The sequence below is a fragment of the Lolium rigidum genome, chromosome 7 (genome assembly GCF_022539505.1).
Source record: "Lolium rigidum isolate FL_2022 chromosome 7, APGP_CSIRO_Lrig_0.1, whole genome shotgun sequence".
Lineage (NCBI taxonomy): Eukaryota > Viridiplantae > Streptophyta > Magnoliopsida > Poales > Poaceae > Lolium > Lolium rigidum.
In genome coordinates, this window is record NC_061514.1 from 59,472,917 (window position 1) to 59,484,044 (window position 11,128).

The window sequence follows — 11,128 nt, forward strand, 5'->3', positions numbered from 1 at the left end:
CGAAAAAAAGAAACAGAAACAGGCAACCAAACGTTGTCAGACCATGCCATGCTTCATCAAGGCATGGCCATCAAAATGAAATCCAGAGATAAAAAAACCACTGAATGTCTGGATCACCCATTGCAAATGCGACAGCTAAGACATTCTTTATTCTTATAAAGGCATTTTATTTGGGGAATGGAAAGCACAGGTGCTATATTTGTTCCTACTGAAACTCGAGTCTAGCTTAACAAGTTTATCTTCTACTTTGTCACAAACCTGCCGTGTTAGACGGCCCATCCTTTGAATGTAATTTCTGCCATAGGTTTCCCTGTCAGTCTCTGATAGTTCTCATCTCTGGTCTTTTTATTACAAGTAATCATTCAACGAACAAAGATCTGAAATGCTAACAATGTTGAAACCACTAACAGTCAAAAGATAATACACACAGTATAGGAGTACACCGTAGCTAAGGATTTCTTTTGTTTTCACTAGCATATATACACTTATGGTAGGCAGTGATACCTCAATTCTAGTCGTTGCTGTGAATTTGGACGGCATTTTATATTAAGATTAGAGCATCACTACTGCACACTAAATAGTAAAGAATCCCAGTCCTGATTTGCTTGCTAATGATGCTATTGGCTGCTACCTTGAATTCCAAGCCTAATAAGGGGCTCCCAATTGCAATTTGCAAATCTGCCTAGGCTAAGAAAAATCTAGCTCAATACTATTGAAGCTTTACTCTAATTTTAACTCTGTTTTGAGGTATTTCTCTTCCAACTTCAATATACTAATTAAGCACCTAATCGTTGGTTATATGCATCTGCTTTGAGCTATGCTGAGGTTTATGGTAATTTCATTATCACTCAATACTGTATGGTATGTTAGAACCAGGGCATTTGTTTCATTTATTGGTCCCAAATAAAGTTGTCTAGGAATGATCTTAGTCGACAACAGTAGGCTATAATTCTGATACTGCTTAAAAAGTAACTGAAAAGTATAAACTGAATTCAGTTTAACCCCTTTGATATGAATTTGATACATGTTGGTAGGCTCATGGCTGCAGAAGTAAGTAGCACAAAACTAACTTTCTGTGGTGTCTGTTCAAGGAGGATTGGAGGAATAGGGTTAGAAGTTCGAACATATTCAATTCAAGATAGTTCAAATGCTAAAGCATCGGTTTCACAGATTTTGAGGGCAAAGTTAAAGAGATCGATTTAAATCGAGATCTTTCATTTCCCAAAAGCGATGAGGTTTCTTTGAAATACAGTATTAAATTCGTAAGGGTCATAGTTGTATAAGTCATCGCTAATTGTGGGACTGTGCTCTAGGGAAAGAAAAGGATGGTCCTATTGTGGTCCACCACTTCATCTGACTTGTTTAACAAACCTTCCATTTAACCAATTCAAGGAATGTCCATGGCCTGGGGAATCGAGGAATTTTTAAGATAACATTTTTTATGTGCATTAATTGTTCTCCATGAGGGGCTATATGGATACAATCATGGTGGAACTCAAAATCAGTTGAGTTGATTCTCTTGATATAGTTACTTTGTTGGTGCTGATGCTTTGCATTGTCATTTCCCTTTTGTTTAATTTGATTAGGAATAGTATCCAGAACTTCCAGAAATTGATATGGATAAAGAGTGAGTAGATAATATTGTTATGGTCGGACCCTAGCCTCTACCAAATATAGTGCTTTATATTATCTAGAGAGCAGTTGTATTTCGATGTAACATTGATAGCCCCAATGTGTGTTCTAAAAGTATTGATGGCGCATTAACTTATGGCACCATCGAATATAATGTTCATTGTTTCCTTACGATCTTTCATTATTTGCTGTTTGCCTGTTTCTATATTTCGTCTTCAGTTACATTTGCTTTACAAGTATAACTATCCAAATCATCTGGAATTACTTGTTAGACTCCTTTGTGTTTATTCTTATGATCAATTATGGTTGGAAATCTGCTTAGATCACCTGCCGATAAACTGTTCCCAACTAACCTTGGTGCATGTGGTATAATCTCCTTTTGTCTAAATTGAAACACAATTATGTTTGTGTTCTTCAAATGTGAACACAAAAACCAATTATGCCTTTTCCGTGTGCTTATGTTTCCCTCATTCCCTGATTCTTTCATGCACTATTTGTCACAGTCAGTCCCTGTTCCGTGACAATGATGTGTTGATCACTGAAAGAAAAGAAACGAACCTATTTTTTTACAATTTAAACTAATTCACAGTTTGACCAACTTTTCGCTGTAAAACCTTGGTTTGTCTTCTGCTTTTCTTGTCTGAAAGATATTTACAGTTCTCTGATTCATGCACGCATTTAGGCTTGAACTGCATACAGGGTGAGGCCATGAACTGTAGTTGTATGGGTGCATTCAATCCAAATTTCCATCTGAGCTTAGTTGACACTGTCCTTTCACTTGAAGAAATAGAAGAGGGCAGTTTATTTCATACCAAAGCAAGCAATTAAAGGCTTAAGTTGGCACAACCACAAGATTGGTGTCAGTAAGAGAGAAGTAAGGGTGAAGAAAGCTGTCAAATAGTACTGGTAATCATTGTCTCCAATTGCTTGAGGAGAGAAAAACCGTACCATTTAGGGAGAGACTTCAAAGGACAGTGAAGGTTTAGCAGTTTAGCTTTGATGAAAGTTACTTCTTTGACAGTTAGCAAAGCTTTAAATGTTCCCTTAAATATCTTTGATCAGATAACTTTGGAATTAGAGCAAACTTTTGCTTTCAGACACCAAATCAATGAAAAAATGAAAATCGTATAGCCTTGTCATTCTAGGCCCTAGTGGAGAATGAAAAAAAAAATAGAATACACAAGACGTTGCGAGTTGTCAGGCTGGGAGAATTCAAGAGATTCGGTTTCCATTTTTTTGGGAACTACCAGTAGAATATTGTGTCGGTAGGGTACACTTGAATACTTGATGAGCAATGCCCCACCCCTCGCGTATTATTATTATGCTTATGTTTCCTGTTCAGTATGTTATATAATTATATCCAATGGACATGTTCTCTTTCTCTTCTGTCGTGTGAGGGCATCTCCAGCGGCGCGACGCAAACGGACGCTGAGCGACTGTTTGTGTCCGCCGTGACCGAAAATGCGTCGTGCACCACCTCCAGCGGCGCGACGCAAAGTGACCGGACCGTCCGCGAGAGACGCAAACCTGGCCCAAATATGCGCCAGGTTTGCGTCTCGGCGAACGCTGCGCGGACGCGCAAAGTGTCCGCTCGGTCCTCGCACGGGCCCGCCCGGCGCCGGCACAACCGCTCGTCTTCCGCAGCATTACTTCCGGGCGGCGCGCTGCAGCCTTCGCGGGGCTGCGTTAATGGCGTGCCTCGGCTTCCGCGAGCGTGCGCAGCTAGTAGACGTTGCACCGGCGAGCCATTGAAGGCGATATGGCGTCGGAGCCTTTTAAATGGACGCCGCCGGCGTCCATTTCGACGACCAAACCATTGCCAAATCCCACGTATCCACCCCACCGACGCCATGGGAAAGAAATGCTGGCCGTTCCGCAAGACGAAGAACGACCGAGGAGGCAAGCGGCTCGCGTTCCGGCAAGAAGGCAAGGGTCGGCCGGTACGTCCGCGTTGAGCTCCGCGCGGCGGCTATGGGAGGAAAACCGGCTCGTGCCATGGCCGGACGCGAACTTGCCGGGAGGGGCTGGTACCGAACTCGCGGCGCGTGCCGGTCCCCCGTGCCGCGCGAGGGCCGAGAGCGGCGGGACGAGGTGCGCCGCCGCCGGCGGATCTTGCCGCCGGATCCGCGGGAGGATGAGGCGTACGCGCCGAACTCCTACAACTCGGATTTCATTCGGGACGTGGGAGTTCGACGTGCGCCGCCGCGCCGGCTACCTCGGCGACGTGGACTTCTTCGACCGAGAGATCGCCGCGAGAAGAAGAAGAGAACGACGCCGAGGACGCGGACGACGAGGAGGACGCGGACGAGGACGTCCACATGGTCGACTACGACCACGACGACGGCGGGCCGGCGTGGGATCCGGAGACCCGGCCCGCCGGACCTTTCCGAGGATGAGGCCATTGCCATGGCACCGGCCAGCCGCGCGCGCGGACGAGCTCAACGAGCTCGCTTTGTGGGAGGGGCTCGCAATCCAGCTGCGGGAGTCGGCGCTCGCGCGAGGGAGGCCGGCGACTCCTCGGCTACGCCGACGCGTTCCAACGATCGCGCTCCGCCTGTCGCTCCGGCGTGGGATCCTTGGCCACGCCCTCCTCGCCCATGCGGCGGTACCTCCTCCACCGCCGGCGTACGAGCTTCCATGGCCGACGCTGGAGTTCATTAACCTCGTCAGCGACGACGACCAGTAGGCAGCAGCAACTTTTAGCACGCCTTTATGGCGTTTTTATGTTTTTTTAACGTAAACTATGGTTGCATGAATGAAAAAAAAAAATTATGCGTCGCGCCGCTGGAGCCACCCTGACGCAAACGGACGCCCGGACGATTTCGACCATTTCGGCCGACGCAAATGGACACGACGCATCCGTTTCGACGTCCGAAATGCGTCGCGCCGCTGGAGATGCCCTGAGGCAAAGAACCAAGGAAGTTAAAGAGGAAAGGAACGGGAGCAGGCCAAAGGAAAAGAAAAGGAAAGAAGAACGGCAGCACCAAAAACAAAAGAAGAGAAGGCCCCAACAACCTCCATTCCACCACCCTCACTTTTCTTTGCAGGCAATCTCTCCCCATCTCTCTAGTCTCTCCAAAAGATCCCCATCAACCAGTGGCATCATCTGATCTCTCTCTCCCATCCTCTCATCACAATTCCATTTCCCAATCTCGAGAAAGTGCCATAGAACGAGCACATACACAGATGCTCATCTGTCTTCTTCCCTCACCTCATCCTCACAATGATTTGGCCTGGAAACTCACAGAGATCCTCTGCTAGTACTTGAACACATAGTCAGTCTCGGACTGAGTGTGGTAGTTAACATCTTCTTCCTTCACCTTTCACCACTCTGCTGTTGCAGCTGCCAAGATTTCGAGCTAGAAGGAGGCAATGGCTTCTTCGCCTCCTGCAATTATTGGGACAGAGCCCACCTGGGTCCCCTACGAGCCAACCAGGGACTGCTCCCAGGGGCTGTGCAGCATGTACTGCCCCCAGTGGTGCTACTTCATCTTCCCTCCGCCGCCGCCCTTTGACCTCGCCGACCCCAGCCAGGACGACTCCTCCGGCCATGTCTTCTCCCCACTTGTAATTGCAATCATCGGTGTGCTAGCAACAGCCTTCCTCCTTGTCAGCTACTACACCTTCATCTCCAAGTACTGCGGTACCTTCAGCTCCCTCAGGGGGAGATTTTTTGGCTCCCACTCTGTTGCCGGTGCCAGAGGTGGTGGAGGCAGTGGCAGTGGTAGTGGTGGGAGCGGCCACGGACAGTCGAGGAGCCAAGAATCATGGAATCTCTCGCCGCCGAGCGGGCTGGATGAGACTCTGATCAACAAGATCACAGTGTGCAAGTACAGGCGCAGCGATGGGTTCGTCCACACGACGGACTGCTCGGTCTGCCTTGGCGAGTTCCACGATGGGGAGAGCCTTCGGCTTCTGCCGAAATGCAGCCATGCCTTCCACCAGCAATGCATTGACACATGGCTGAAGTCGCACTCCAATTGCCCCCTCTGCCGCTCCAACATTACATTTGTCGCCGTTGGTGAGGTGTTGCCGGAGCCAGAGCTCTGTCCCCCAGGCCAGAGCGGGAGAGGCACACATGAGGTGGTTGTGGTGATCGAAGACTTGGAAAACATGTGTGAAGAGCAGCAGGACAGTGGTAGCGGCAGTGTTGACAGTGATGATCATGAGGTGAAGGATGGTCCGGAGGGAATGGAGGAGGCAAATTGCATAGCCGAGATCAGAGAAGAAGGCGTTCCACCAAAGATGGGGTGTTCATCGTCGTCAAACCTGCAGCGTGACAGCCGGATGTCCATTGCTGACGTGCTGCAGTCCACCATGGAAGATGAGCTGATCGCAGCCAGGCAGAGTGGGCTCCTTGCAGGTGACCATGGCACGTCAAGGCGGTGCCGCGGTGAGAACAGCCATGGACGGAGTCGCAGCAGGCGCGCATTGCAGGACGCCCCAGACTCATTGCCGATGAAGAGATTGCCGCCCAGTGGCAGGTCTTGCTTGAGCAGCAAGAGTGGCAGGGGAAATGATTCAGATCATTCAGTGCGAGGTGGTCAGTCGTGATGTCCTTAGCCAGGATCCTGGACAAGCTAGGATCCCGTCTGCAAAATAGGGAAGCAAGGACCATCATCATAATTTGGAGATGTCGTCGTCTTGTGATAATGTTGATTTCCCGCAGTTGCATGTGATGCTACGGCCAAACCCTTCCTTGGCGATGTTTGGGTAAGATCTCTTGTGATGATAGTTTGGCAGGCGTTAGATCTTCTCGTTTTTTGCTCTTCCGTGTTACAATATGACATAGGTCGTCTCCTCCACACATTTCATTCCTTCAGTGAACATGTTTTACTGTGAGTGCAGTAGAAGGCTAAAGTTTTCTCCGGCCCGACCTGTTTTTCTTGCCTTTTGTGTGTTTGTGCCTTCACCATTCGTTGCAAAGTGAGTGTGGAATCCGAAGGATCAAATGTTAGTATGAAATATTGGTAGTAGTAGTAGTTTCTTCTAAAGAACAGAACAAGAGTTTCGTTGTTCTTTTGCATACGGCACCCTTTTGAGCTTAAATTCAGGGACATGTTCTATATTTATAGCACTGATGGAGCTATAGCGTCTTATATTAGCAGACAGGCAGATATAAGTATATTTCCGGTCTTTCTGTCGCGGTCCATGAGTTAGTCTAGTCCTAGCAAAGTCGCAGACCGACACGGATCTAATCCCGAAGTTGAATTATTATACAATGCACGTCTTCTATCCGGGACTCATGATGCTTGCAGCATGGTTCTTCTTAGTCAGATCTCAGTCTCGGATTAACAGGAACCTGATTCCCCGCATCCACTTTGCAGCAAAAGGAATGTTAATTTAATTCGGCAAGTGGCCACTTTTGTTCCTAGGTGAATGCAGGTTACGGACAGTAGTGTAGTGCTGTGGAAGCTAGTTTCTGTAACAGCAATCATGCTGGAATCTTGTGGTTAGGCCTTGGGCTGCATAACATGTGTTTCTGATATTCCAAATCACTGGCTGGGGTTGGTTGATGTGGCTGGGGCAAATTATTAATCCACGTAAGGCTCTATGTAATATCAGTAGAGATGATTGTTTTCTCTAGTATTTCGCGCTCGCAAAGAGCACTGGGAGCTTGAAAATGACGTCGTGGCTTTCAACACACTTGATTTACCTGAAGGCTTCTTCACTGGAAACCTGGCATGTGGCATCATAGCCATGCTGAAGCTTGATGTGGCCCTGGTCGTATACGGAGCACTGAAAATACTCTGCCTAATGACGCATTGTAGTATGCCTGGTGTCTCGGGCTTTAACGACCGAAGCTGGATCTTGTTGGCATCCCTAATCGGGATTTGCCTCTGTAAGGGCATCTCTGCGACCCAAAACCCAAAACAGCTATCTATTTGGTTTGAATCTTTTCGTTTCGATCGAGTGGCGGATAAGAAATGAGTGGCAGTTCGGTCTGCTTGGCCAGTGCACCCGGCGGTGTGACCCATCCGGTCCACGATGGCTATTTTAGCCTGTTGGCCAAAGACAACAAATAATTTGATTCAAATAAGAATTCAAAGTGCGCAAAATTTTGAAAAAAATTCATTCATTCAAACATAATTTATATAGGAAATAAAAATTCTAAACCCTAGCTCCTAGCACCGGAGTTGACGGCGCCGCCATCTAATCCTCTTCCTCGTCGGTGGTGAGGTCGACGAATGTGGGAGGTATCCGCATACGCCGGTGGCGTGTGCGGCGGCAGATGCGGCACATATTGCAGCGGAGTCGGCGGCGGTAGGTACTACGGAGAACGCAACGCTATTTGCCCTTTCCACGCGACTTGCAGTGGTGCATGCGGCGATAGTGGTGGTGGCAGTGGTAGCGAGGCTGTGTGCTCCGCCACCATGGCTGTGAGCCGGACGACCTCATCTAGCCCGTCCCACGTCCACTTGGCCTCCTCCTCTGCCTTTCACTGCTAGATGGCAAGGGCGCAGCCTCATCGTAGTCGTCTGGCAGGAGCGCCTCCTGCTTCACCGCAACGACAGGCGTGTCGTCGTTGTGCTTGTCCTCCTCCACACCGGTGGCCGCGGTGAGGTCGCCGTAGTCCTCGCCGGGCTGGAAGTCTTGGACTTTCGTGGTTGCCTGCTACACCTCGTGCTCCCAAGAGAGGAAGGCATGCCAGAAATCGGCCCGTTGGTACGCGCAGTCGTACCGCATCGCCTGCGGAAGCCAAGGGATGTGGAGGCGCATCTGGGCATCCAGTGTCGGCCCATAGGTCGACATAGGTGGCACCGACAGCCTTGAACGTTTGAGGTGCCAGCCACCGGGCAGTGACACGTCCCACTGCAGGCACAAATCGGCTTGTGCCCACCGCCGTAGCACTCCATCACCGGGATGTTGTGTCGATTGCGCTCCCATTGTTGTGGCGGCTGGTGGCGCGCCTCCGCCGCAACATCTTGCAGCGTGAAAAATCTGCCGCCAATGGAGATGAGGCAGATTCCGAACACGTGGAGGTGATCGCCGTGGTGGAGAAGACCGGCGACGGTGGCGTGACGAGGAGCCCGCCTCATGGTCGTTATTCTTCAGCCACATCAAGATCTTCATCGGTGGTGGTGTCGATGGTGGTTTTGCTGGCAATGGCGCTGCCACGGGAGTGTGGAGGAGAGATGGGCGCAGGGCCGGTTTAAGTATCCCTGGCCATCAAGAGCGGCGCAGGCCCGCGTAGGTTAAAGATCAACGCCGACGGAGCTGATGTAATGGTGGAAGTGGCGGCTTTGATAGTTGTACCGTCGGATCACTCCCATGCGATCCCGCCGTACGCGTGGTAGAACACGCGATGCCCGCGCAGATACATCCGCTGCTCAAATTTAGTAGATCCAGGAGTCCTAGCTAAATTGTATTGTTGCCGTCGGCGAGAGCCGAGAGCATTACATGTGCTGACTGCAGTGGCACATGTATATTGCATCGCTGCGGTCTAAAGGTACTGCAGCGGGCAGCGGCGGGAGACCATTGGTACTTGTGCTGTCTTTCCGCTGTGTTTCAAATGAAACCCGGAATGGCACTCGGTGATGAAGAAACGAGTCAAAAGGCCGTGGGCCAGGCGAGCGAGATCTCTCCTTCTTTTCTCAATCTTTTACTATGTTGATAGATTATAAAGCGTCGTGCTTCTGAGATCAGTTTGTTTTCGTACCACCATGGGAAGTATATTCCATTAGCGTGGGACGATCACCGTGAGCATGCATTCCAAACGTAAATTGTGAATTAAACAACCTAAAAACACCCTGAGTACAAAATCACTAATATGCACCATAGGTTCTAAATAATATTTCTAATGTTGTTTATACCAACATATATTTTGTAGACTTAGCCAAACATATTTATAACTTAACAAAAAGTAAAATTTCGGAACTGTGGAGTAATGCAACACATTGTCGTCGATGAATTAGAGGACGGGAACAAAATGGCAAATTGTGCACACTCTTTATATTTTTATCCACAAATGGGAGTTGACCTGAAAAGTTGGAAAACACAAAATGGTTCATTAGGATTAACAAGGCTTATGACCAGCATTCTCCTCCTCTCCAGCGGAGAAGGTTTGAGCTTGATCCTATTTGCCCGTCATGTAAGAAACTGAATGAGGATGGAGGATACCTGTTCCTGTGCTGCAAGCAGGTTAAACCTCTGTGGAAAATGCTAGGACTGGATGATGTGCGTAAAGATCTGACTGAAAGTAGTGGTTCAAAGGAGGTAATTGAGAAAATACTGCATTTGCCAAGAGACAAACAACTCCGTGCCATTGCTTTGTTGTGGTGGAGGTGGAAGGATCGGAACAAAATTGTGGCTGGTGAGAAGCGCAACACTGAAGAAGCTCTGGTCATCCTGATCTGAAGAACAGTGCCTGAGTTCGAACAATTCTGCTTAAAGGAAAGTAAGACCAACATGAAACAAAACTGGGCAACTCATACGGGGAGTGAGCTGAAGATGAATATAGATGGAAGCTTTTGTTGGGAACCATACCGGAGGCTGGGGTTTTATCGTGCGAGACACTGATGGTCAGGCTGTTGGTGGCTCAGGTTCTAGAGCCATTTCATATGCTTTTGATTCACTACAAACTGAAGCAGCAGCTTGTTTGGCAGGACTCGTCATGGGGTATGAGTAAGATCCATGATGTGACAGCTGGTAGGCCATTTCAACTAAGACACTGGATCTTTCAGTCAATGGACATTTCTTTCGTGAAATTAAATTCATAGCTAGTCTGAGCTTTTCCAGTTTTTCTATATCTTTCTACCCAAGGGCATGTAATAATGTTGTGGACCCTTTGGCGACGTTTGGTGCGAGTTTAGGGAATGAGTCCCCAGCCATATGGCCGGACGGTGCTCCCGACTTCGTACATGATTTAGTGACTAGTGATCTAATGGAAGAGTGGTTTCCATCTAAAAAAAAATCTATAAAACATCTATCTCATTTCCGACTCGCTTGAGAACCAGCTCCATTATTCATTTGTAGCCAATAGATTAAGGTCCCACCCTGGCACATTACTCCACGCAATCTAGAGTTACGAAGCGATCTTGTAATCCCGTGTGCCATTCAATTAGGGTTCCATCCTCGCACCTTCGGGATTCATTATCTCTTACTCTACTAATATCATATTAAATTTGACATAATACATTGAGTCTGACCTTGTTAATGTCACGACTCTCTATGTATAACAAGAAATACCCACTCCGGTACAATGCTCGTCTATTTTTATTTTCTACAATATGTTTTGTATGTATTTATTAATTAATATCCCTATTTAATACATTAGGTCAAAACCAAATCACATTGCAGCTTTTAACATGTTTTTGTGATTTATTTACTAGATCATAGATTACTTCGATGTCTCTGTGTCACATAGTGTAATTCTAGGTCCTACTATTTGTGATATCTCATTAATAAAGACATCTACTACTGAAGTTTACATATTTTTATCATATAGGAATTTTTATCAGGTATAACTCAACTCTTTTGTGTATTATTTTAGTAC

General features: G+C 47.8%; 1 protein-coding gene across 1 annotated transcript; it reads left to right on the forward strand.

Moving 5' to 3' along the window:
• Window positions 1-4,982: 4,982 nt before the first annotated feature.
• On the forward strand, window positions 4,983-6,194 carry LOC124678869 (E3 ubiquitin-protein ligase Os04g0590900-like). Its single transcript, XM_047214723.1, has one exon. The coding sequence runs from the start codon at window positions 5,005-5,007 to the stop codon at window positions 6,184-6,186; it is 1,182 nt and encodes a 393-aa protein (XP_047070679.1). The 5' UTR covers window positions 4,983-5,004; the 3' UTR covers window positions 6,187-6,194.
• Window positions 6,195-11,128: the final 4,934 nt, after the last annotated feature.